This window comes from Macrosteles quadrilineatus, unplaced genomic scaffold (genome assembly GCF_028750875.1).
Source record: "Macrosteles quadrilineatus isolate MER2022 unplaced genomic scaffold, UCM_ALF_1.0 Scaffold_2__2_contigs__length_208266976, whole genome shotgun sequence".
In the NCBI taxonomy this organism is placed as follows: Eukaryota; Metazoa; Arthropoda; class Insecta; order Hemiptera; family Cicadellidae; genus Macrosteles; species Macrosteles quadrilineatus.
This window is the reverse complement of record NW_026542595.1, coordinates 162,466,420-162,480,742: the sequence shown is the minus strand read 5'-3', so window position 1 is coordinate 162,480,742 and position 14,323 is coordinate 162,466,420. Positions and strand designations below refer to the sequence as shown.

The window sequence follows — 14,323 nt, the reverse complement described above, 5'->3', positions numbered from 1 at the left end:
TAAAATCAGCAAATTTAATTTATTGTAATGAAAAATTGTTATTACAGGGGTTTAAAACAAACAACATCACAAACTTTACAGAATCCATGTTCAATAAACTCATTTATAGGAAAAAAAACTATCTTAAGTTAAGTTGAAATTTGTAACTCTCAAGAGACACACAAAAATAATGTTTTGCTGCTTATTAGTTTGCTTATCTCAACAAAATGCCAGTCCTCACATCTACAAAACTAATAACTTTTACATGTTAAACATGAATCATGTTAAACGAGAACAACATTTTTCTAACTAAAAAAAAGTACAATGGCACATTTTAGAATTATTTGTTATGTCAGTGAATGGAAAGTTTCAAATTTTTACTTGATTATTATATGAATATCCAGTTTAAATTCTAGTTCTGTAGTTGAACCTCCAACGAACTCCATGGGGTTTTATGTTAATAGGAACAAATATTTTGAAACAATACTTTCTAGGGTGAGCAATTTAAATATTTTATAAACTGAAATTCACAAATCAACTTGATGATCGCTTTACAACCCATATAGGATAGCCATTTTCCCTCTGTGCTTCAATCACAAACCTGAATGATGCTTTTTTGGTGTCTGCGTTTGTGTATAGCTTGTATTCTTTGACGACAGATACGATCACGATCTTTAAGAACTGTGTAGCATATGCCATTGCTGTAACAATGTTACCGATTCAATATTTAAAGTAGCTGTAATACTATAAGTATACAAATATATAAGTATCACTCTACATAGGTAGCCTACTATACTAATAAGTTAAAAAAAAATTAACTGAAATGATTGTATATTAATAGTTGTCTTAAGCTTAGTTTATTACCCTCAATTTAGCATATATTAGTAGTACAGTAGAATCATGACAATTCAAAATAGAATTGAATTGATTGGCCAAGCTAATCAGTTTTAATTATTTACAGTTTTGAACTATCAAGAGATTTGATTTATTCAGAGAAAAATAAACCATTCGGATTACGAAGAGATAATTTTTTTAAGACACAAGATAAAGATAGTTACATTGGAAACCCTCATTTTGGTTGAAAAATACTGTTACAGTATTTTCGTTGATTTCTTGCTCTTGAGTCTTGCGTCATCAATGACATCATTTAAGACAAAGAGTGTATCAAACTCTTCTTTTTCTGTTTGAAGAGATTTGAAATATTTTCACTACTTCTGACTACCACTTCTGTTGAAGTGATCACTTCTTTTTTCCACATTGGAAAGGGGCTTTTATTTATGTTAAGTTGCCATGACAATACATAAAATACAGCTTCTGACACCTGTTGCACAGAACAAACTGAAATTTCAACACAATGACATACAGTGAACTAAAGAGTTGCTTGTGCAAGCAATCATTGCAAACATAAAATTACTGCTCAACAGAAAATAACCAAACACTAAAGCTTCCATGCTAAAACAATGTATTGTTTTGTTTCCTGTAAATTCACCTCTGTACCGTCAAGTTATCGATAGTTCTGCTGATGAAACTTCAAATTACTGCGCGTTCCAAATCGGCCTGCCCTCTACTTGAATTTTGAAATACCGAGTGTAAAATGCATAGTAAAACTTTGAAATATGAAGATATTCTTTACTAACAGAGGTTTTATTTTGAATTACACGAATTGGAGTGTTTCCTTTCAAATAACGTTAAAAACTACTATGAAAATTACAGGTTATCTTAATGGGTACTTATAATCTACAAAATTATAAATCTGAATCACTTACCAATGCAATTTCGAGGACCACCACTGAAAGGCAAGAGAGAAAACTTGTGTCTGTTTGCTGAGTTTTCTGCTGAGAAGCGCTCTGGATCAAATTTGTCAGGATCCGGGTAAATTTTTGGATTCATGTGTACTCCCAGCATGCCAACGTGTATGTATGATCCAGCAGGCAATACGCCAAAACCTGAAAACACAATTATTTAGAGTAGGCTTATAATATTTTCTAAAGGGATTAACCCCTGGATTGACAGAGAAATAAAGGTTTTGATTATGTTGTTACCTGTTTTACACTCAAAATGACCATTTGTAGTACAAATATACTACTGCTGTTTCATGCTGCCAAAATGGAACATATCTTCAGGGGCCTGTTTCATAACAAACTACAAGTTAAAAGTTGTAATTTGTTAACTATAGTTCGGCCGCTTAGAAAACGACCTGCGCGCTAATGCTAAACCAATGCTGGAGGAGGTCGTTTTCTAAGCGGCCGACCTATAGTAATTTCTACTAGATTTGCACTGGGCAATCAGTTGAATAATAACAATAATAATACTAAATATAACAATAATAATAACAAAGTAATATTATTAGTTTGTAGTTTATTATGAAACAGGCTCCAGGTGGGATTTGAAACTACCGCAGCTGACATTCATATTGTTCAGACAGTAAAACAAAGAACATAAACATTTATTTCCTAATGTTAATGTTTGGCTTTACTTCAGCTAGTTTCAGACATTAAAATAGCTTTTCAGTGTTTTTAATTGATGCTTAAATAATTTCTTGCAAGTAGGATGAAATATTTGATACACGTAGTTTTAACTAAAAATTCTGTATTGTTAACCTACTCAAGGGTAAATCCTCAGTGGTCCATCGTTGATTGTATGGAAACACTGTATATCTTCTCCAGGTTTCCCTCAATACTTGATCTAGATAAGTCATCCTCTTCAAGTCTTCTGATGTCACGTCTCGGTTTAGGTCATCCCCCATCACATTTACAATTTCCTCGTAAAGTTTCTCCTGAGAATATCAGTTTATTAGTCTAAAATAGAAAGATGTGTTTTTTAAATTAACTATGTACTAGGCCTAATATGACCACTTAAGGATCCGAGGATTCACACACCAGTGGATCCGAAGATTGTGCAAACTAAAGTATACTGACAAATAATTATTTGAAATTAAACAGTAACAAGGTCAGGGTAGTAGGCCTATCTACACCATTCTCTAAAAAATTGCATAAAATACAACGGGCATAAAATACAAAAACAAATCTAAAATATGTGCAGCAACTGTTTAAATAGCAATCACATGATTTCTGCCCATATGTTGTTGACAATTAAAAACAGCTGATTCGACTTAGAAAAATATATTGTAAAACATACTAGAGGTCGTAATGGGAAAATGGAAAACTGTTTGAGAGCATGTTAAATCAGACGATTGTTTCACTTGGGAAATCTTAATTTTCTTTAACTTTAGTTATCATTGAAAGTATGTAGCTATTTCCTTTAAAAAGTCATGACAATTTGTATATTTGTTACTCTACTTCAACTTTTCATTCTCACCTGAACGTCAGGATGCCAAGCCAAAGCGAGCAGATTGGAAGATAAACTCACAGCTGCTGAGTTGGTGCCCTTCAATCATACACCCAAGAAAACAAGTTAAAACAAAATCAAATATATATTATATACTAATGAATGATTCAACACAAAACTAAAATAAACACTATAGTGGTGGTAAAATAATAGTAGGCTACCGTTTTTAGAGTCCTTACTTAATACAGGGTGTTTCAAAATGAAATAGCAGATTTAACCTCTTAAAACTGGTGTAAATCCTGGCCTTAATGGTGTAAGGCGGGATAAACTTGAATGAGTTCGCATACCAGCATGATCGGACCATGGGAACAGGATTTTACAGGGGGTTTTATGGGGTAAAAGTTGGGTTTTCCTCATTATTGGCCCTCAAAACACAAAATTTCCCAATTTCTCTCTAGACCTTTTTAAAGAGCTTAAAAAAAATTATATAGTATATAAAAGTGATTTTTTAACAGTAAAAATTTATAATTCCCATGTTATGCTTTTGGAGAATAATATAAAATGTTGTACTGTAGTTTGCTTGTTTAAGGATATATTTTGATGAAACTTGGCAAATTTATTTATTTTATACTAAGCTATTAATATTTTACCAAAAAACGCACTTTATTAGTTCCCTTGTTGCAGCAAACCTAGGTACTTGTTAAACTTAATGTTATTTAAATAGATTTAATTGAAAAACAATTCAGACAAATAGAAATTTGCTTAGTCGGCAGGTTATTATTCTTTACGAGAAGAGTACCTAATTATTGATCATCCATGTCAGCTTGGCTGTTGTTGTTTCAGTTGGTTGCATTACCAAAATAAATGTAACAACAACAAAAAATTATCTTGCGAGGAGCAAATACTAAAGCGAAACACAGTGGATGGCTGTCATGTATTCTTCTGAAAAAACTTAACATAGATCTTTCTCCACTGGAGTTCAGAGATGCTCTTGCATTCATGGGAAAACTCCTATACACCTCCCCTCTTCATGTGATGGTTGTGGCAAAAACTTCAATCTGGAACATGCCCTTAACTGTCGCACAGGTGGTTTGATAATAAGAAGACATAATGAGGTAAGGGATACCCTTGGAAGCTTGATGGAGCTAGCATGGGGAAACTGTGTTAGAGAACCAATGATCTCTGAGCAAGGGTCATTTGATACTGCAGCACTAAAAGCAGACTTGGCTTGTAGGGGTGTATGGGAGGTTCAGGCGGTAGCATTATTCGATGTACGTGTCGTTGACACTGATGCTCCGTCGTACTTGAACCTCCCATACAAAAAAGTGTTGGAGAATGCAGAAAGAGAGAAGAAGAGGAAATATTTAACAATAACAGAAACCAGAAATGCATCTTTTACCCCACTAGTCACGTCTGTGGACGGAATGCTGGCAAAGAGTTTCAGACCTTGCTCAGAGCAATGGCAGAACGCCTAACAGAAAAATGGAATAAACCTTTCAGTTTAGAGATGAACTGGATAAGGGTAAAAACCATCTGTGCGACGTTAAGGGCCAGCAGCATGTGTCTAAGGAGGACAAGGAAGAAGTGGAGGACCTTTAGAGAGTTTGAAGATGGGGCTGGAGTACCAGTTATTTATTAATTTAAATAACAAATGTTTTATTATTTTTCCATGTCAAAATTGACACTATAATAATTGCTGTCTGTATCTATTTCCCATGTTTTAGATTTTGAAATAAGTAGGTCAAAATGACCAGACACATGATTACCAGATAATAATAAATTTATTACGTTATTGTTATCACAGCTACTGTTTAGTATATAGTTGTGCCGCTAGAGCTTGCTCAGGGAGGCTTGAATGAAGTTTATGATTTGTAGCGTTATTACTAATCAGCCATTTCCCTAGCCAGGACAATTATTTATTACAAAATCATTAATCCACCCCTCAGTGTTATGAATATTTGTTTAATAAACTATTGATGATCAATTCTAGCTTACTCATGGGAGTAGTGGTATGGTGTCCACAAAATAACTTTTAGAATTAAGACTTTAACTAGCTATTAAAATAACATACAGTCTTTCTGAATCATTTTGTACCTCTGGTAATGTATTAGTTTCTCACCGCTGCACATATCGTTACTACTTCATGTTGGAAATCTTGTTCATTGAAACTAGGGTCTGCTTGTTTTAGCGATATAAATGCATCAATAATAGTTCGTCTCTCACCATCTGAAATGTAATAACAACAATGCATGGAAAAATCTCAATTACTTCTAACAGCTTCAATTTCAACCAGAGCATAATTTTGGTAACTTACCTGTACATCTTAAAGATAAGCTTAAAAGATAAAAAGATTCTATTGTTCTCCTGATAGTTGATTTTATAAACTCTAAACTATAAATTTTTGCCAAGTGTTGACAGGGCTGAAGTTGAACGGGAACTCAGTGGAACGGCATATGGTGATCTTTCTCTAACGAGAGAATCTCCTTGAAATATCAAACTATTTTCTAAATTATCTCCCAATAACAAATATGGATTTTGCTGATTGCATTTTTTTCTGCTATACCACAATTTTTGTTGGAAAGGAAGGAATGAGAGGACTAATGGATGATGGACGTTGGAGAAAAACCCAATCCATTTATACTGTGTTAGTAACCAGGCCTGCTGAGAGGGGGAGGGCAGCGGGGGCATTGCCCAGGAGTGGGCCTACAAGGGGCCTGGGACGGGCCTGGTCTAAAATGTAGTATGTAGTTATAACATGTTGTATTTTATTTTTAAATAAAATATTAACGTCTTCTTAAGATTTATTGATGATAATTGTTACACAAGTTTTAAGGTTCTTTGCCTAAGCTGTAGGGCACTGGCACTGATGTGATATGATTACCAAGAGCGACGCACGATGGGTAACGCTACGAGACAAAAAGGATTTTGTAGCCACGGGCAATTTCAGCCTGAGGGAAAAAGGGAAATTTTGGGCTTTGGCGAGGGAGAAACTGTCAAAGCGAATTGGAAACACTGATTCAACATTTTGTATTTAAATATGAAAATATAGATATCTCTAACTAGCTTTTTACAAAAGCAAGATATCTTAAAAAAAATTAATCTTTGAAAAAGAAAAGAAAAACAAAAGTCCTTTATGGCCTTAAAAATTTATTTAAATTCTGAGATGGTGTGATAAGTGCTATTAAGATCATCAACAGCCATGCCTGCACCGTTGCGTTGGTGGGGGGGGGGGGGGGGCGTGGAATGGGCCCGTGGCAACGATTGCCCAGGGGCCCGAGATTTATCTCTGTGGGCCTGTTAGTAACCCATGATAAGTGTTAGTTCTGATGCCTCAAATTTAATAAATCAAACACTCAATTTATATACACTACTCTAAAACTCAAATAAACATTTTAAAATTCCTTTGAAAAATGCATAGCAAATATTCTAGGCCTAACAATATTTATAATCTGATCACCTACCTACGCTGTCTGCAATGTCCTTATTTTCCACGGTTTTAATTCTGTCCTTGAGCAGCTGAAACCAAATCTTATTATAAAGGTAATCTTACAGGTAGTAGTGAGAGCCATAGTTTAGAAGTGTTCGGAACAGGTGTAATAACATCTAACTAAGGTTTATATTCAAAACTAGCTGTGTACCCGTTCTACGCACGGGGATCTTATAATATTCAGTTGAAACCTTCTTATATAAAGAACAGCAGTTGGTTTGCATATTTTAAGATATGCTGGCCAAACTATTATACATAGCTTCATTTTATGTTGTTTTTTGTTGTTCCGGATCGGTATGACAATCAATAAAAGGTTAAATTACCTCTGTGTCTGCCGGTCGATCCTATAACGGTAGGCTTACTTTTATTTTTACTATCTGATCTCGTTTGCATGGCTCAATCACGTCCTGGTTGAAGTTCGTTCGCTACGCTCACTCACCTGTATGTTGGAGCTCGTTCGCTGCGCTCACTTTCCTTCAGGTTAGCTCGTTCGCTACGCTCACTTGCCTTCAGGTTAGCTCGTTTGCTACGCTCACTCGCCTCCAGGTTGCAAATTAGCTGTTGTCATAAATGTAAAAGAAATAATAGTGCTAGTGCTGCACCCTGTTGGTAATCCTTGTAACTTTAATGCTATTGAACATCACAGAACAGAACCAACTTGTTTAATTGAAACAGCTGTTAAGATTCAATAATTTCATTTCTCATAAGGTTAACATGGGCTTCCAGAAATTCCACGTCAAAAATCGACAAAAACTTGATTTTCAAGGGTTTACTGTTAAATATCTAACTGTCTCATATTCGATGAAATACGTCTAAAACCATCTCATATATGTATAGTATTTGGAAAATAAGTTTCAGGCGGGACAGTGCTATAGTTATTGAGGAGTAGTTGTAATAAAGTGCGTATTTTAGCGTTACCAAGAGAATGACAGATAGACAGACAGACAGACAGACAGACAGACAGACAGAAATTGAGATAAGGTTTGATTCGGTTTCTCTGACCTATGAAATGTAAAAATAACCAAAAAGTTCATTATTCTAAGCAATGTACAGACAAAACTCTAATTTTATTTATATAGATGTGTTAGTTGATAAAATACTAGTGCTGGACTTTTTAAGTAGTTACACAAGAATTAAATTTACTGTAAGCCCCTTGTCCTCCATCATTCTACAATAAAACACAAAACAAAACTGTAAATGAGAATGCAAGAGATAGACAACAATGATATAAAGCAGCTGTTGCTAAATAATGGCTTGACATGTCCTAAGAAGTATGTTTGGGTTTGACCGAATCCATTGCAATATAATTACTTTCCCTCAAGATTAAGTACTACAAAAATTGCTTTCCCACTAAAAGTTTTACAGTTAGTTTTGAATACATCCTGTCTAATAATGCCGGGACCACACCGCACCGGTGTGAAAGAGGGCTAAGGTGTCCACTATTGGTGAGTATGAATGTGTCAGTAAAATACAAAAGTTGAGCTTACCTCCACCGTTTCTCTTGTTAACAATTCAGTAACTTCTTCCATTTCAGTAACATCTTTCTTGTAAAATATCTTGAATAGCCAATCAGGGAATAACCACGGTTGCAAAAACCTGATACTCCAAAGTTCAAGAGTACTAGAAAATACAGTTAACTTAAAAATACTTGATTGGTAAAATGAAACAAAGCGGTTAGTTCAAGATAGACAAAACAATTTAAAAAATGTTATGCTTAACTTGTTAGGTGATGTATGTAGACATGTAAATGAATTTGATTCTTAACTTTGTAGGTACTCAAGTTGAATAAAAAAATACTGAAAACCAAGCGCAGTGAATATTTGCCAAAAGTAATTTTCTTATTAACTTCTTACTGCAGAAAAACCCCTCAGTGCTTATAATAAGTTGTTATAAATTATATAGCTATTTAATATCAACAAAATTACCGCATGATAGAATTAACTGCACGTTTCTGCACCTCCTCTCCAGGGATGAGTCTTGGAGCATCCTTTCCAAACAATAAATCTGTGACAGAAAAAATTATAAAGTAAAAAAAAGGATTAGTAGTAGAGTCAAAAACATGAATAATTTTGTTAAAAAAATATACGGAAAGTAAATAAAAGAAACGTCTTATAACACTTAAAACATATATTTACGCTTATACTGTTACTCACAAGACGGTAAATATACAAAAACGATGGTAAGTGGTGATCGATTTCGATTGGACACTCCAATCATCATCAGACCCAATAGGCGAATGACGATTGGGCGAATGACGTCATTCGCCTATTGGGTCTGATGATGATTGGAGTGTCCAATCGAAATCGATCACCACTTACCATCGTTTTTGTATATTTACCGTCTTGTGAGTAACAGTATAAGCGTAAATATATGTTTTAAGTGTTATAAGACGTTTCTTTTATTTACTTTCCGTAAATTTAATAACACGTACAATGCTGATCAAGAAGTTATTTAAAAAATTATGTTTAGTGGATGAATGCCAAGGTAATAAATGGCTTCCAACAAAACAATCGCAGAAACATGTTTAACATCTGAACACAAAAGTAGACCTACATGTGCTAGTTCAGAAAGATGTAACAAAAACATGGAAAAGAAAATACCTAAGGATTCATGCCTTGGCTATGGGGAGAGAAGATGACTGAAGAAGGTCAAAGCAATATGAAACGAAATGAAAAATGAAATGAAAAACTATTTATTTAAATAGGCAAAAGTACCTGTAAAATATGTAAAACTTCAGATTGGTTTCCAATGTCTGAAGAAAATTTCAGATCTACTTTGAAGTCCCATCCCTTGCTGAACTGTGCATATTAAAAGTAAAGAAGTGGTAAGTGGAAACTTTTTGTAGAAAAGGTAATTTTCATAACTTTTAGTTTATAATATCAATTAATGACGAGATTAGAACGCCAACCTAATTTCCTTTCCACTAATGAGGCATTTAATACATCTAAAATAATGGTATGGTACCCAAAGTTAACTTAATTATTTAAGAATTTTCCCATTCTATATTCTATATGTCAACATTCTCAAACTCTCAAACAATATTGGTGACATGATATTTACTCCCTTATCTCCTTTACACTAAAAAGGCATTTTCAAGATACCAAAGATAACTTAAGTGAGCTAAAACATCTCAAAGATCTCTTACCATTACTATGGGTAAACTTACGGCAGACATTTACAAAAGTAGGGATCCTCATGAGAGGAAGTATGTCCGTAGGAGAGTTAGAGCAATGCTCTCTCAAAATCTTCACAACCTGTCTGCCTCGGTCGTTAGATGAGGGGACGACATGCTCCAGGTTGCTGCCGTGGAACACCGGCAGGAAGTGGCGACGGATCAGCTTCCACTTTGGAACTAGAACAGTTTATTTTTTTATCACAATATTCATAACTCTCTCATCTGAGACAAGGCTTGGCTTTGTCTGAGTGTTGAGAATTGTGCTTTTTACGTCCACTCTCGAGGTAACGCAGCACAATCATCGCTGCTCTTTTGTGATTCGTCAGACTGAAATATTTGAATACCAATTGCATTCGCTGATTCGGTGACGCACCGTGGCTTCGCTGGGCCTTGCCACCATTAGCGAGCGCCTGTTAACTACCACACTATAAACCGTTCACAAAATTCAGGCGGTTTGAGGGGATGTTCCCCCACTACTTTTTTTGCTTGATGTAAATATGTTGCAGCTGATTGACGTTTTGACAAGTCTCAGTGGAGTAAAACAATAATGGTAAGCTAGCCCTAACAGTTTTAAGCTTTCCTCCCAGATTGCAGTATACACGAGGCATAGTTTTAACAGTTTTTTATAGTTGTCCTCAAATGGTTATAAGTGGAAGGTTTTTACATTACTCATGATGGCTGATGTATCAGGATCCAAAGGGTAAAATAATTACAGCTCTAAGGAGTAGAAATTGGCAGGACAAAAGAGTTATAAAAAAATTAAATTACCTGGGCCTGTGAGCAACCCCGACCCAACTGCAAACTCCACCATTTTATAGATGAATCCTTTGTGCATCGTTGCAGGTCTGGTGTAAATCAGCTGAAAAATAAATACATTTCAGTTAAAAAGGGTAATTCAAAATGTAACATTTAATGCTCTGGAATAAATCACAGAGTTTCTTATTCATTCCAATTAACCTAACAATAATTTAAATTTGTATAAGAAAAATCAATCACAATTAAAACTCTGCATGTCATCTTATTGCTAAATTCCCATGATTAAAAGTGAAATATTAATTTTTCAAAATACAAAAATATTTTATTTCTTTCAAACTTACAAATTAACTCAAAAAAATTGAGATAAATTAAACATCATGTCTTGGGTCATTGAGTTGTTATTCTCACTAACTAAATTGCATAAGTAGTTAGTTCATCAGTTCAACAACAATGAAATAAGGGTGATCTGATGAACCAACTAGGATGGGATTGGATTTATATTCCAGTATTCCAGATACCCAATCATCATAATACTTGTTTTGAACATTTGTGATGTAAACAGTCTTCCAGTTTCTAACCTGCACATCTTCTGGCTTCTGAACAAACACCATTGGGTACGGTCCCAGCCACACAGTGTACACGTCCATCCCCTTCTCTGCAGCTCTTGTTAACATTTCCAGCAAAAACTTCTTACTTAAACCTGAAATGATCACATGTTTGTATAAGGATGATGGAGATCAAATCCTCTTAGTAAAGTTAAAAGTTATTGTGACCTGTTGCCCCTGTTGGATATTGTTAGAAAGAAATAGTGTAGATTATTGGGCTGATGTATGAATGCTGATGGAAAATAAATATTTTTATTTCCTTTTCCTGTACATTGTATATGGAGAAAGTATTGTTTTCATAAACATTTTTGAGTGGAGATTTGGGTGGATATTGGTTTTGGGTCCTCTGAGCCCAAAAAAGTGTTTTTTGAAGTGATCTCTTGAGTGTGTGTGTCTGTTTAAGGATGTGTATAGAGTTAGGGACCACACCAGTGGTCCGATTTCCAAGAAATTTTGTATGTCGGTAGCCTACTAATCTAAAAGGGGTTTTTTTCTTTTTTTGGGAATTTTGATTTAAAATGGTGATTTTCTCATAAAAACCCATCAAATAGCAGGAAAATCGAATGAAAAAAACTGCCTGAAAAACTTAATTAAAATATAGTATGTTATGACCCTTTTAACTATAATCAAAATGCTACAATCCCCAATGCTCTAAAGGTACGGGGTTCAAAAGTTATTGCAACATTTTCGATTTTCCTAATAAAATATAATAGTTATTCCCACCGTGCTTAAGGGTTGTTGAAAAGTTCATGGGAGAAAGTCAGATTGCTGATACCGTTTATTATTCTTATTCTAGATGAAGAGATGTTTTTTAAACTAAAGACACTTTCTTTACCAGATAACAAATACTTTTACATTTAACTGTAAATAAACCTCATAAAAAAAATAAAAAGAATTTTGCAGTTTAAAGGAAGTATGGTAATCCAACTCATCAATTTAAATAATATTAATCACTTTAAAAAATAAAAAACGCAAACCTTTGGTTTTTGGGTTCACTATCGCAGAAAGCAAGTGACCCAGTAGTGGGACAGGTGGGTCCACCATGGGTAGAGTCTTGGCAAGGGATATCAGTCTTCCGCAGCTCCTCTGGATCCAGACCCAGCCTAATACTGAGGTGGCTACGAGTAGTAAAACGAAGGAGTTGAGGAGATGGGGCATCCATGAGTGGTCTGAAACATCTCTCAGTAAAATCCAGAAAACACTTAACAATGAATATAAAGGAAACAAAATATAGCCTACGCCAGTTGCACTACACCCCACAAGCGAGTTGTCCCCAGAACTCAAGATAGTCCTGCACACGTGCAGCTGCGCTGCCAACATTTGTAAGCCTACTTCCCAAGCCATTGAGAAGTTACATACTTTCGATTCATGCAATTGTTTACAATTGAGATTTACAACTGAGTTGACAACACTGATTTTTACTCCCTAGGGGCTAGAAACCCTTTTAACTGCCTAGAGAGTAACATCGCTTTTAATGCAACGCATGCATTAAAACCATCTGTTTTTGCTGCAGTATGACAAAAAAGATTTATTTGATTTGAATCAAAATTTGCTGCAGCTGGTAGATAGATATTGGATGTCTACTTCAGTATCCAAACACAATGTCAAAATACTACACACATAGATATTTCTACACACACACACACACACTGATGATTATGTGAAATTAATCATACAAATAATTTGGCAAGAGTGTTGGATTTTAGAATTTAATCAAAATAATAATTACTAACAATCAATGACAATTGGGTCTTGTTTCACCAATAAAAGCTATGGATTTTCCCAGTAATGATAGTGCACTTTTAGTACCAGTACTTTCTTAAATTGCAACAATATTTAATTACATGAACAAAATGTTTTAATGATGTGGAATTAAATTAACAGTACCAACCTGTTTCAATATCCATTGCCATTGGTTATTCGTGTTTCCACTATATTCTTTCATGTGTGACTCCCGTATCACTGATAACTTACTGGTAGTGCTTGTCACAAATATGATATATACTGCCATAAAGCAATGTTTATTTTACTTTGACAAGACTATGTGAATGAGCACCTACTTTTCCTCAGCAACAATACATTCATTTTTCTTCTTTCCTGTTATATTTATTTGTTTAAAATAATTTGAAGAACTAAACACTGAAATTGTGAACATCTTTGAGAACTTATATTGGAAAAATAATATGATTCAGTTTAGATTTCTAAACCAAATAAGTTGTACCCTATTATTATATACATTTCTCATAGGTGCTCATCTTTTACATTATACACACACAAGTACTATATATTTTATAAACATCGAATTTGTAAATCAAATCAAATTTGTAAATATGTCATAACGTGTTAGTACAATTATAGTGAATTTTAGGGAAGTAGCTATTATCGTAGGTCTCATGGTAAGACCTAGGCCTGGGACTGATTTACTTTTCCATTTTGATGCCCCCAGAGGCCAAAAACACCATCCGTTCAAAATGTTATACAGGGTACGGCAAAATAATCTCCCTATTTTTAAACGTAAATAAAAAAACAGGTTTTCAAAATAAAACAGTTTTTATTTGTTTTACTTATTCTCTAACAAGGGAAGTTTACTTTTACTTAGTTTTAAAAAGAATGTCTGTTAAATGGTGACCATGGCTGTTGATACACTGCTGCAGACAAACTCTGAAGCTGTCGTGGACTGTCTCGAGCATGGCTTGAGGTATTCGCAGAATTTCCTGGCGTATTGCCTCTTTCTGGTCCAGCAGATTCCTGGGGCGACGTTTGAACTACTCGGCATTCAAGTAACCCAAAAAAAAATCACATGGAGTGAGATCTGGGGATTGTGCTGGCCACGCGATGTCCCCTCCCCGAGAAATTAATTTGCCAGGAAATATCTGCCGCAAAACGGTCATTGTTAACCGAGCAGTATGAGATGTGGCACCATCCTGCTGAAACCATACATGTTCCAAATCCCTCTCTTGTAATGCTGGTTCAAAAGATTCTGAATCATGTTAGTATACCTGTAATACACAGTAACTGCAACGCCTTCTTCTT

At 34.7% G+C, this 14,323-nt stretch overlaps 1 protein-coding gene across 1 annotated transcript; it reads right to left on the bottom strand.

The window, feature by feature from the left end:
- On the bottom strand, positions 1-13,240 carry LOC128986987 (cytochrome P450 4g15-like). Its single transcript, XM_054407628.1, has 13 exons — positions 13,182-13,240; positions 12,268-12,459; positions 11,264-11,385; positions 10,698-10,788; positions 9,921-10,106; positions 8,680-8,758; positions 8,242-8,374; positions 6,729-6,783; positions 5,387-5,493; positions 3,298-3,366; positions 2,584-2,755; positions 1,746-1,925; positions 1-680 (listed from the first exon to the last, which is right to left on the bottom strand). Exons 1-13 carry the CDS (start codon positions 13,201-13,203, stop codon positions 514-516), a joined length of 1,575 nt encoding a protein of 524 aa, XP_054263603.1. The 5' UTR covers positions 13,204-13,240; the 3' UTR covers positions 1-513.
- Between the last annotated feature and the right edge of the window lie 1,083 nt (positions 13,241-14,323).